Genomic DNA, 14,045 nt, shown 5'->3' with positions numbered 1-14,045 from the left:
ACAGTTGCTAATTCCTAGAATCATAGAACGGCTAGGGTTCGGAAGTATTTTTAAGACCATCTAGTGCCAAGCTCCCTGTCATAGGCAGGGACACCTTCCATCAGACCAAGTTGCTCTAAGCCCTGCCCAGCCTGACCCTGAACATTTCCAGGGATGGGGCATCCACAACATCCCTGGGCAACCTGTACCAGTTCCTCACCACCCTGACACCAAAGAATTTCTTCCTAATGTCTAACCTAAATCCACCCTCTTCCAGCTTAAAGCTATTACCCCTTGTCCTGTCACTGCCCTCTCTGGTGAAAAGCCCCTCCCCAGCGTTCCCAGAGCCCCTTCAGGTACTGGAAGGTGCTATAAGGTCTCCCTGGAGCCTTCTCTTCCCTAGGCTGAACAGCCCCAACTTAATCAGCCTGTCTTCACAGCAGAGGTCCTCCAGTCTAAGCATCTTCGTGGCCCTTCTCTCAACTCACTCAACTGCAATTCTGAAGCTTGAACTACAGCATCAATGAGGCAGCAAAGGAGTAAGAGTTGAAGCCAGCTCCAAAACTCATGCTCCACCTCTGCTTCCTTTTAATTTTACCAGAATTTGGCACATTAGCACATCTATCTTCAACAGGAATAGAATCCATAACTTAAAATAGTTGTTGCCAGCTATAATTGGATCTGAGTTTCATGGTCAATCCCCTAGGAGAAAGTTACCTAATAAATTAAAAATTAGCTAGTTTTTAAGTCCATATGGGCTTCATTAACACCATCTACACACTTCATAAATGGCAAAACGCACAGATCCAAGGATCCATGTAGTGCATTTAGATTAATTTTAGATTAATTCACAATTAGTAATTCACCAAGACTTGAAGTGGAAACACTCCACAACTTATGATGCCTAAGATGGGTCAGCTCAGACGTAAAGTAAATTCCCCAGCTGCTGGTAGCAGTAAGAGAAGGAACTAAACCAGTATCAATCAGATGCATTGAATGAAGCTTCACTTTCACTAAAATATACCCACTTACAGATTTTTCTTCTTCCCCCCCCCCCTTTTAAAAAATACTTCCCTCAAACATTCTGCTGGGTTTGGCCCTGCTGCCTAAAATACTCAATGTACATCCTCTCTCTTAGAATAAAGCTGACAGATAAGGTACAACAACACAGAGATCTTTCAGAAGAGCAGAAGAGAAGGCAAAACAGAAACTACACCTGGTGCAGGATAGAGGGACAAAGTATATTGGAAACACAAAGACCTTACATTTGAAAAGAACCACTAACTGGAAGATTTGGGCTTTTTGTTTAGTTTTATTTTGCTGGAGTTGGTGGGTTATTTGTTTTGGATCATTTAATTTTAGCTCTGGTCTTTTCAGTAAAAAAGAAAACTAATTCCTGGTACAAAATAATAAATAAAATGGTTTGTGTTGAAAGACACCTTTAAAGATCATCTAATACAACACCTCTACCATGGGCAGAGACCTCTTTCACTACAAGAAACAGTTCAAAGCACCATCCAACCTGGCCTTGAACCCTTCCAGTGATGGGTGATCCACAGCTTCTCTGGGCCACATGTTCTAGAGTCTCATCACCCTCATTGTAAAAACTTTGGGTGAAGGTATTAAAGTACTTGAGCAACTGAACAGCTGGAGACTCTTCTTCATTAAAACATACATATCATAAATAATCAAGAAAGTATGGCTTTTGGGGCAGGATTATGCAGGCTTTAAAAGAGTGCTGCTGTGTTTTAAGAATATATTGTAGCCATGAGTTATAACATATTTTAATACACCACAACAAACCCCCAAATTGCCTACTGCATTCTGAGGGTTTTTTTTTTTTTTTAAGTTTAGCTTATGAACTTTGAAGTTAAAACTGTCCAGCAACTGTTCAATTTCCATTCCTTCTAAAGAAGACAACAGAGGCATTCTACCATGACTACAATGACCGTAAGGTACACAAGCTCATCCATGTTCTGGGTACTGACTTTACAAAATCATCAAAAGTTGACAATAAATGAATCTTAAGATTACTAAATACACAAGAATTGAAATAAGGTAGTGAAGCAGACTGCTCTGCAGAATACTTAAAAGTGATCTGAAGGCCACAAATCTTCAATTATTTTTAATTCCCTTTCTCTAAAACTGTGCAGTATTTATCAATAATTTCTATGTGGATGGGAGTATGTACCTTGAAACTCAAGTCTAGACAACTGTCCAGTTTTATAAAAACAGACTATTTGAATCTGTTTAGAGATAGAAAGTAGTTTCCTATTTTCTGTTTCTGATGAGTTAAGTCTGGAAAAGTTTCTTTGCCATTTGGCTGCTCATATAGATGGTTGCATAAACGCTGTACTTCATGTTAGTAAAGATAAGTAGACTAAGTCTTGCACTTGAAATAAAGGAGCTACAAAACAGGTGTAAGAAGCCTTTATATTCTAAGGTACTTTTAAGTGGCTTGCCAGTGTGTAATTTGAAGAGATCCTTTTGGAGAGGCAATGCATGTTTGTGTGCAGATGGGTGCAATTTGTGTGATACCCTTACCTGTAGAACAGACTGCCACAGAAAATTCTTGCTACAAATAGTCAAAATCCCAGGATGTGAAGAAAGCCCCCATCTCCTCACCAAAAATCCATTACAGGCTGAAGTTATGGGCACGAGTTGTTTACATTGTCTTGGTCATTAACACTTTGATGCATCAACTTTCCTAACCAATGAGGAGGAGACAGTGAAGTTAGAGTGATCAAACCTTGTGAAAAGTGTGCTGTCCTGCAAAACATCCCTTCTGCCTTTGTTTTTCACAAAAGGCTTCTCTATTCAAGGGTCATGACTATTACAGAATTAGATGCTCAGGGGACCAAGAGCTATGAGGGGATTTTTTCCCTAGGGAGTTCAGGTGTTACTGGCTTTTTGCTTCTGTTTCTTTAATGGCTGGCTGAAAAATTTTATGTACTTAGGCTTTCAATCCAAACAAGGCATGACATTCGTAGTAAGTCTTTCCACAGATTATTTTAAAATAAAAAGCCAAGCTATGAAGTGGCTACTTCCTCTCAAATTATTTAGTTGTGTTTTTTCTGGAGAACAGTGTGTGTGACCTGCACCATTTCTTTGGTGTCTGCTCTTTTTGATATTAATAATACTTCTCAGTTAAAAAAATGTTTCATAAAGGCACTGGTTATAGTTGGAAATGCTGACTTAAATTCAGCAAAATTTACCCTGAGAGGTCTCTGGTGTATTAAAGAAAACTCCTTGGACTCCTTGATGGTGGCCGGGGAAAAGTTCAGCTTGCAGCTTATACCTACTTCTTGGTTGCAAGGTTTCCTATGATGACACTAAACAATATCAAAAACGCTGATGGAAGTAGGAGTAAAGAAAATGTGAGGTATCAGCTGTTTACAGAAGATCTTCTCTAATTTTAGTTTTTCTTCTTGAAAAGATAATTGCATGTTTCAGTTTACAACTCACAAGAGTCTAATGAATATACATACAAACCATCCCATAAAGCAAACCTCCCAGACACTGCTCACAAATTTAAACTAGCATACACACTGGCATCAACACGAACAACCAAAAACCTTCATTACTCAAAGAAATTACTAGGAAAATCTAGAATAAAATAGTTGCTCCTTCACCAGTGCTTAAAAGGGGGGAAAAAAAAAAAAGAAAGTAACTGTGTGCTAAGAGTAGACTCCTAAAATGAGTAACACACTTCAGGAAACTGTATTCTTGAAAATACCTTAAAAAATCAACCATTGTGACTTGACAGACAAACAAACAACAAAAAATCAAAACCACTCACCCCACTGAATCATATTTAATCTAACATATCATATGACGCAAAACACAGAGCCAAAGTTTAGCATTGCTGAAGTATTAACAATCAATCTTTAAATGTCATCCATACTTTGAATATGTTGAATGCAATGAATGTATTTTAGAAAAGTAAAGTTTATTCATTTGGCAAGATATTTCCTTTTTTAAATATTTTTAATTATTATTATTTTTACTGGCCTTTTTTTTTCCTTATGTATGTAGTTGAAGGGGAAAATTACAAAATACAAGTAATATGTTTTTGGTGTTGTTTTTGTTTGGGTTTTGTGTTGCTTTTGGTTTTTTTTAAGAGATAAATTGCATAAGGATTATATTCCTCTTCTAAGAACACACTTGACAGGTATATTTTGAGCATGCTTATTTGCACCTGAAAGCATAATTTATATAATCTAATTTCCAACACCCAGCTCTCATCATCTGAAACATCTCTTGAAGCTCTCACTAAGTAAGTGGCAGGAAGCAGGTAATTCTCATGCTTCAAACTAGAACATGCTTAGGTGCACAAGGGAGACGGTGCAATTACTCTCTTAAGCGTCAGGCTATTTAAAGTTCTGACTCTCATCCATTCCCCCAGCCACTAAATTTAGCTCTATTAGTTGCAGAGTACCTTCATTTTTAAGAGCTAAGCAACACATACACATTTACCATCCCTCCAATAGCAGATACAAGTCCTCTCCACTTGTCCTTCCATTACTAGAGAAACTTACAAAAATGTAACAGGATGTTAAGATACCTTAAAGAATTTCCAGAAATTGTCACAATCAAGAAAGGCAAAGACATTAAAAAAAAATAATTACAGGAACACAAGGTAAGACTTTCCTTTCAAAATAATAATTTCCTAGCAAGAACTGTTATTTTGAAGCATAGCCTACTTGAGCTAGATCCTAGCAGCTTAGGTAGAGTGTGGGAAGCAGGAGGAACTGGGGTTAGGGAACAAGGGGAGAGAAATCCCTCCCTGTGGGCTTTTTCCAGAGACCACCAGGCTCTGGCTGGTGGAGCACAAGAGACTGAAGAACAGCACAGCTGTTGCCTTCACAACATCAAACAAATGTTGATTGAGGTGAAGTCAAGACCTATCTCTAAGCTGCTATATTAACCAGCTCTTTGCTGACAGTAACAGCAGGAACATACCACCTTTGAGTTTCTTCTCTGAGTGTGCCTCAAGAAATAATAATCTTTTCTCAACAGAGTAATTGAGTTTACCAGCGTTCCTCTGGTGTGCCCTAAAATGTCACAGTTCATTATAGTACTGTGCAATGTGAAGACAGTTACTGCCTTTTATGTTATAGAGAATTTTTTTTTAAATCCTACCTTTACCAACCTCCATTCTACAAGATTTTAAAAACCCAACTGGATAAAACTTAGAGCAGCCTGGTCTGATCTCATTGCTGACCTTCTCTGAGCAGGAGCTTGGATTAGAGAGCTCCCAAGGTTCCTCACAATAAGACATTACCCATTCAAAACCAAGAATACAGAGGAAGAAAAAAAAAAAAAAGTAATATGCACCCCCAGGACTCCTACTTAAACTATGCATAACCATTTAGTGAATATCCAAATACTAGGATTTAAGTATAAATTCAAATTACAAAACACCATAAAAATAACTAAAAACTTTTCCTTAAAGCAAATTTAACAGTTCAGCATGTTCAACAAATACCTTTACTGTAACTTAACTAAAATATTTAAGCTTGTAGGGGTAGTTTTAATACACAACGTGAAAAATCTACTGAACAGATTTCTGCACACAACTTTTAATGAAAACTCAATGAAGGAACATGAACTAGCAACAAGGTTTCAGTTTTTTCTTTGTTGTACAGCATTGGATTTACATGCAGCATTATTAAATTGTAAGATATTGAGACAGTAACATATCTAAGATACAAACATCATTTGGAGTAAGTCCATTTTCACTAAGGCAATGAGTCAAATTTCCCAATTAAAAACTTATTAGAATACAAAAATAGGAATTTTAATGAACAAGCAACAAACACAAACATATATTTTCTGATCAAAACAGTATGTAACAGAAATTCCAAGCTTATGTATTACAAGAAAAAATGAGATAACAAGTTCAAGTCATGGCTGGCAGAAAGTTGAAGACTTTCATGCTTGTCTCAGAAGAATCCTTTTTTTTTTTTCCCCTAAGTGTGTTTTATCGGCTTCATAAGATGCCAAAATATAGACTAAAGCTTGTTTTAAATAAAAGTATTATCTTTGTAGGTGAACAAGTTCACCAAAATTACCAAAAAGGCCAAGCAGCAGTTGCAGAGTTTGCCAGATACACTATTCAGTTTGTATATTTTAATTATACTCTAAGGCTGAGTAAACTTAGTACAGTGTTCCTTTGGGCTCATTCAGTTGACTTAGAACTGTATACCATGCACCAAAAGCCAGACTCACATCAGTAGATAAAATTTTTTAGCAACTTTTTTCTCTCCAAACCCCATTTTTTGATCAAAAGCTTTCAGGTGGGGTAAAAAAAAAAAAAAGGAAACCACAACTTAAAGAATGTGGAAAATATTTATAACAAGGAAGATGTCTGAGGAAATGAAGATTTACTTAAGAATGAAAATATGTACTTTTTCATGTCTTAATTATTTTAAATACTAGATTTGATTAACAAATTTCAGAAAGAAAAAAAAAAAGCGTCCCTGGACTATCTATGGTTCAGAAAAGGACTGATGAGTGTCAGTGAAGTTTTTTAAAAAATGCCAGTTTTAGGCTACATGTTACTTTCATCCATTCTGGTTACACATACTCATGAGAGCAATGCTAAGGCTGTAGTGTATTACAGGATGCGGGAGTTCCCAAGTAATATGACTTGATAATTCAACATTAAGAATCATAGATAGTTTTAAAAAGGGAAGAAGTTTAATTACAAGATTTGTCTTCTGTGCAAGTCTTGTAATTCTTCAAAATCCTCTCTCCAGCAATTGACTAGAGTTGCACTGTTAGTGAACAGCATTAAGACTTTGCAGATGAGGATAAATTGAAGCAACTAAACTTCTGCTCTATTAGGCCCATGGAATATGAATGGGATTTTAGTTATATACTAGAGAATATTTAATAATTACAATTATTGACTGAAATAATGTTCTAATAACAAAACTCTTTTGATTAAATGCGCTTTTTTGGCATTTGGGTATAAGTAGTCAGAAAATAACTATAGATACCAACGTATCCCACACTTACACTGCTGAAATAACAAGCCTCGATTACTTACACTTAGACATAAAAAGTGCAGAGAACACTTGGAGAAGAGGACATATATCAGGCCAGTGAGGACATGTTATAACAAAGTCAAGTTGAACATTTTTCAGGCGTGCAGATAAAAAATGACGAGTAGTAAGATGTAGACTAAAACATGACTTCCACACCTGTGATTTCTGACCTTGTTCACTCCTGTCAGACCTTTCCAGTTCATGCAAAACATGAAAACCCCTTACCTGTATCATGGTTTTGACAGCAGCCCCCTTCTAACCTTTGTTGCAGGCACACCTGCACTTGGCTGAGCTTGTCAGCCCAAGGGGCAGCAATGTAGTTTCCACCTCACCAGCCCCCCTCATTATGCAGTGCCACAGCACCTCATCCTGCCCACGTCTCCTATGGCTGCTCAGGCTCCTGCTGTGCAGCTCCACATGTGCCTTCCCTGGGCTCCAGCCTCCAGTGAGAACCACTACTTTTTGTTCTTCACAGGGTAAGTAAATATTGCCAATGCCAGAGTAGAATTTAGCTTTCCTATTTATAGAAGAAGTGAACTTGCCCCAGTAGTGTAATTTCAGTGGAGCATAAGCCAGCCTCAGTGACTCTCCTGTCCCCTACAGCTGAACTCACTGGAATGGAGACCACAAGGCCTCTTCTTTTGAGAAGCACCTAGCAATTGATCAATCTGCAGCTCCTGGAGAAAAGGCAAATAATGCATAGAAAGCATCGCCACATACAAGACAACGTTAACATGCCCTTCCAGCATTACACTCATCCAGAAGCACTGGATAAAACTTTACCCTTGCCGAAATGCAGGGTGCCGAAGGAAGAGACTCAGTGACCTGCAGGAGTTACCAGGGTGCAGAAGGAAAGGGCTCAACTCAGCAATACTTCTCCATCACACATGGAGTGCCATCAACACATAGCATCATCAGAAAGGCAAGGAACAAGAAGTAGCACAATCCCCTTCTGTACCCTGAACACATTAAAAGCCCAGGGAGTCTCTAATTTATTTTTTGTTTCTCTTAGTTCAGGGCAAGCAGACTGCCTGCAGAGAGCACCCTTTCAGCCAGCACAAGCAGGTAGGTATGTCTACCTAGTTGTTAATTTAGTATTATGAAATGCCTCTTCAAAAAACATGCCCATCCTGGAAGCTTCATTTTCCATCTCTTTCATGCATGTGTTTCATGCATCTTTATTTATTTATAATAAAAACCTTATCTAGTGCAAAATTAAATTTATTTCCAAGGGTTTAAAAATGTGTATTTCCTTCAGTAACAGCTCACTAACAAACATAAGCTACTATTAGCAAGATACAACTCTGGTCTGTTGAGAATCATCATGAGAAGTGACCCTCAAAATGCAGAGTTATTGTCAGAAGATGAATTCTAGCAACTGGTATCTAACAGGACAAAAAACTAAAACCAGGCACTCACACTACATACACTCAGTAGAAATAAAAATGCAAAGCGCATAGAAAGAAAAATGCAAAGCACAAAAAAGTTTTGTAACCTCTACTCTACACCACCAAAAATACAACTGGCTAGTTTGAAGACATATCTTCAGTCATGCTCAATGCAGAGCGAAGCACAGTTACTATCTTGGCATACTAGAAAAAACATATTTACATATGCATTATGACGGGAGATCTTGCAGCTACCATTTTTTAAAAAACAAACACTACTACTCATGTGTGGACTTTACACCAACTCTTTTCCACAAAAATATTGATAGAGTATCAACACACAAACAGTTCCAATTAACTCATTACAGAACACTGACAGATGTGCAACACTCCTCAACATGCACATAGCACTCTTACAAATCCCCATGTCTTCTAAAACATGTAATAGATGCACTGATGACAGCTGAAGTATAAAAATAAACACAATCACTCTGTTAAAAAATTAGTGCAATCTTTTTTTCTCATTTGAAAATGTGTATTACTTTTTTCCAGATATGTTTAATAGTAATATTTTCTTACAAAAACCAAGTCCTGCACAATTGCAATTCCATCTCTGCTCATTCTGAATTTAATGATTTAATCTGATGACCTGGTATTCCACAACCTTCGATCAAGAGGTTTAAAAAATTAATCTAGTATTTCTAGCTCTGTTCTAAGTTTATTAGTTCCTTCAGTTATTCTCCACGGTCTCAATACATTACGTGTTTTCTTGAGAGTGACCCATTTACAATCATTTCTAATAAGCGAGATACATCCGTCTTAATTCATTTGTATAATTAAATAAACAGACATAGCTTTCTTAGAGAACAGAGCACAGCATTCCTTGTGTAATGCATTATAATTCAATTTGAAGCAGAGCTACACTTCTCTCAAATATATATAGAAAAGTTGAAAAATGTTTTCAACTGTCAGAGGACTGTTCAAGGCTGATTTAAACTTCATAATCCAGAAGTGCTGTAAGAGTTCCTTTTCTTCCAGCAACTCCTCAATGAAAGGCTGACATCCAGTTTTATCAGTCATATAAAGAATGTGTGCAAAAATAATTTAATGGGAATATTCTATGAAGCAGTTAATTTTACTAAGATCTCAGACATTGACACAATTCTTCCTGTTAAAGGGACACCTGCACTAACCAGTGTTCAAGGGCTCATGTTAAGCTGATTAAACACTAAAGTAATGTTCCCCCAGATCTTTTTCCAAGAGATTTTCCCATACCTTTTTTTAAAAAAAACAACAACAAAGATTACATTGCAAATCTGAAAGCCAGTCCAGTTTGGGGGGTTTTTTTTGGAGGGCTGGATTGACAGCTATGTTTCAACACAGTATTTTTTCTACACAATATGGGAGAAGGTCCCTTTAACAAGGAAGGAAACAGGTATCACTTAATCAGGATGTGGGAATGGAATCTGTACCTATGGGTAAATGGCAATGCGTTCTGGGTTGGTTCAGCCCTTGTTTCTGAGTTCGGCGTCACTTCCGGTGTCGCTCTCTCGTCATCTGTCCCATTAATACTTTCTGGCGTTAAGGGAGACTGAATATCCCCTCCAGCTGATTCCTTAAGTAAAATAAACAACACATTAGAATTACAAACTGACCTGCCCAGGAAGGCTATGTGCATTTAAGCACTAACATTAATTCTTAAATTATACACAAATACTTACAAAGTTTGTGGAAAAAGTAACTTTCTGGAATGCTATGTGAGTTTCTACACTGGAACAAACGTTATGGTCTCTGAATCACTAGCTGGCAGAATTATGCCACTGGCAGTCAGTACTAAACAGAGAAGAGCTATGAAGAACAGCACTGCCAGGGAAGTGTACAGAATACTTAATGAGAAAACAGTATTACACTTCACAAAAAAATAGAAGCTGCAATTGGTTTGGTTTATTCATTATTTTAGAACCACATACTCCTCCTTTTCTTCTGTTCCATATTTAGTCACCATTAAAAGGTGGCTTGATATGTGCAGTAAAATCTGCTTGTTTTAAAGACTCTTTCGTGACTGCATGTGTTTTGTTTGTAAGAGATTGAAATTTAAGGGATCTTTTTATTAATTCCCCTCTGTTAGGTTTAGTTTACATACTGCAGGCATTGCCATTTTTATACTGCTACTTGGCATCACTGGAGTGCTGCATACTTACATACAGCAAGGCCAGAGCTCCTTTAGACACTGCAGATCTCTGACAAACTCTTAAATAGTAGAACAGACATGGGTCAGACTCACATTTACACATCCTGTTGAAAGACACTAATCCTCAGAGCATGTGCAAGTCCAGGACTGGTGAGCAAATCAAAGTTCAGTATCCTCCAGAAACTCATATATGATACAATAGTGGTTTTATACCATAGGAGAGCTGCTAATGCTTTCTTCCTAAATGCATGAAATATCAGGCTTTATAATATGTTATTGATTTCCAGGAAGACTTGTTATTTTCAATTCAAGTACTGCATTTTCCATATAATAGCTATACAGTTGAACATTAGAATTAAGTTAACCTGCTCTCCCAGTTAGACAGGTGAAAATCTCTTTTTAAGCTGACCACTATTTCTTCCCCAGCTCTGTATCAGTATGTCTGAAGCTAACAGGGTGTATGAAGCTATAACTGTATGGAATAAAAACTTCCATTATACCAGAACATCTCACGAAGATGTTTATAAACTTCTTTTACTCTTTCTAATTATTATAAAAGGGAACATATTATTTGCAAACATTTGTAAACGTTTTATTCTGTGTGTCTTTTTCTGTTGTCTATAGTGCTTTATTCCTAGACAGCTTCATAATAGTTGACTGCAAATAAATTATTTATCAGGCAGGGATAGTTTAGAGTGTGTGAGAGCACTGATTAACCTGTATTGTTGGTGGAAGAAATACATACTAGAATGTGATGCTTCTCTTGTACAAAAACAGCCCCTCATGAATTCACAGGCAGTGAACCTTTAGGTAATTCATAGACTGATGTTTGATTGAATTAATTTTTGTCACTTGAATTTCATTCACATTAGAAGTCTATGGAGGTGCTTTACTGAAAAATAAGCCTAGGTGGAACTAGCACGAATGGTTTTCTTCTACTGAATTAATTCTTATACATTCACACCTAAAACATTTTAATACATGGGCCTCGGGCTTATGGATCTACCAATACTGCTGTAGGAATTTTAGCTAAAGATACAAGCCATCCACATGTTTTAGGGTGTGTTACGCATTTTTCAGAATATCTAGTGTAGTTTGGGAAGAGGAGGAAATAAAAAATAAACTCTTGGGTCCATAAAGGCTTTAATTTAATGTCAGTGGAAACTGTTTATCAAATCAGATGATACAAAACCATGTAGCTTGCATAAAATATTTCATTTGCCTAATACTCTTGTCAACTCTGCTATCCTTTCACACTTAGCTTTAATTCAGTTTCAGTTCAGTAAAACTGTTCTGTAGAAATCAAGATTTATTTTTTTACTTTTAAAGTACTAATACTTACTAGTTTTGAGTATAAAATAACAAGATTCTTTCTTCCTGAAAGTAGGAAACAATTTGCATTCTTACAATAAAAAATAGCACTTACATTATAAAAAGTAATTTATATATGTAGAATTAAACCAGTGTAAGCTAACTATTTCTGCTTTTTAATCATAAGAATTTAATAAGAAGGTGCAGAATGGAGACACTTGTGCATGTGCATTGTATAACCTAATGAATGCAAAATATAATAGAACTTGAAGTCAGTATTAAAAGGTTTACAACTTAATTTAGTGGTTAATAAAAGTACACATCTCTCATTATGTGAGAAACATGGCAGAATAAATGCAAAAATTTGACAGTTGTTGTGGTGCAAATGCTTAAAGTAATTTAAACAACAAAAATGCTGAACAACAAAATTTTTCATTAAGGGACGCCAGAAAGGTGTGGAAGGTGATGATGACAGCTAGATTCTACCTTCTTTTAAAAAATGGGAGTTTTTTCATCTAGTTAAGACTCAAAGTCGAGAGCAACATTTCCTATAAATGGAGGATCATATTCAGTATTGGCTTGCAAAAAGCCTTGTTCTTGTAAACTAGTTGAAGGCTACAAGTGGAGGCTACAAAAGGCAGCAGGTGATAAACAATTAACATTTTGGCAAAACCCTGAACTAAAAAATAGTTGTAATTCTAAAACTTTCCAGTCAATAGCTATTCCTAATAGTCTGTATAGGAGGGACTCAGAATAACAGACATGACTATTTTGAGCAAATTACTCACCACACAATTTTAGAAATTAACAGAGGTCTTAATCTAAAATGCCTGGGGTCAAAAGAAATACCCAAGGACAGTTTGTTGCTGCTGAGAGAAAAAGAAGAACTGAGGTTCAGGCTCCAGTTCGTTGTAAGACTGATGGGGTGAGACTGCAAACTGCACAAATTGCTGTTTGGTTCTGTACTCGAACCTAATGAAAGTCAGTTCAAGAAAGGGAAAAAAAAAAAAAAAAAAAAGGCAGGGGACAGGGAACAACACGGTCAGGTTCTTGCTTCATGTAGCTCAGTGAACTCCAGATAAGAGTCTTTCTCTTTCAGTGCACAGGCAAGCTTGCAACTGAAAATAGACCACTGTAAGATCTATGAGCTTATAACATGAGAAAAATAATTGTTATATTAAAAGATGGGTCTGGGAAATAGGAGGTGGCACAGCGGGGGAGCCAGTATTTAACATAAAAAAGATAAGAGCACTACAAAGCTTTATTACCTAAAGCTGCATTAAAGGGACACCAGATGGGGTACCTTTGTGCACAGGGCGTCTCAGAAGTACCAAAATAGGTAACTTATTTATAGACTGAACCCTCCAAACACACCAGGTATAGATAAAGTGTGTATTATTCTATGAATCCACCTTAATACAAATGGGTTAAAAGCACAAGTTCTCTGACACAGAAACAATGCTTCCCTCTTCATTTAAAGATGGCATTGTGCAGTTGGTGGGACTTAAACATAACAAAGAAGCATCTCTCTTGTAATTTGTTGGTCAAGGCCACTGTCTTTCTCTGGATAAGTAACCTGCTTTGGACAGCCAAAGTAAATAGTGATTTTATATATTATTTGATAATCTAGGAAATTAAAGCAAAGCTTGCTGGTAAATAGGAGAACAAGCAGTATTAAAGAAACAGTAAGAACGCAGAGTTTAACAGCAGCAGCAGCATAGCTTAGGGGAAAAGGAAACCTGCTACACAGTAGCTGCAAATTTGGCTATGTATTACTTTCCTTCTAATGGATGTTTCACATACACACACAAGAATATATGCCATCAAATGAAACAGTGTGTGTATATATATATATATATATAAATCAATACAGGACTATTGCTTCCTGGCCATTGAGGCACTTCTCTGATGGAAATACATAGAAAAATAGTACCAACTGTTTCCTAAAGATTATAGCACCTTAGAGAAGCAGTCTGACTTCAGCAGACTTTAGGTAAGATTGATTTTAAGTTTTAACTTGCCTAATTCTGGGAAGTTCTTGAATTACAAATACTTGTTCTATTTTGGAGAGATTTCTGTTGTTATCTCCTATGTTGCTTTTTTTTCCTTCCTATTTCACAACAG

General features: G+C 36.7%; 1 protein-coding gene across 4 annotated transcripts in view; it reads right to left on the bottom strand.

The window, feature by feature from the left end:
* HOMER1 (homer scaffold protein 1) overlaps positions 1-14,045 on the bottom strand; it is a 123,429-nt gene that overhangs the window by 73,443 nt on the left and 35,941 nt on the right. For all 4 annotated transcript variants that reach the window (XM_051643629.1, XM_051643630.1, XM_051643631.1 and 1 more), the window contains one exon: positions 9,892-10,034. In XM_051643629.1, the coding sequence (XP_051499589.1) occupies positions 9,892-10,034 (143 nt within the window). The remainder of the gene's footprint in view (positions 1-9,891; positions 10,035-14,045) is intronic.

The sequence above is a fragment of the Apus apus genome, chromosome Z, assembly GCF_020740795.1.
Source record: "Apus apus isolate bApuApu2 chromosome Z, bApuApu2.pri.cur, whole genome shotgun sequence".
Lineage (NCBI taxonomy): Eukaryota > Metazoa > Chordata > Aves > Apodiformes > Apodidae > Apus > Apus apus.
Note: the sequence above shows the minus strand (reverse complement) of the source record. Positions and strands in the feature narration are given on the sequence as shown.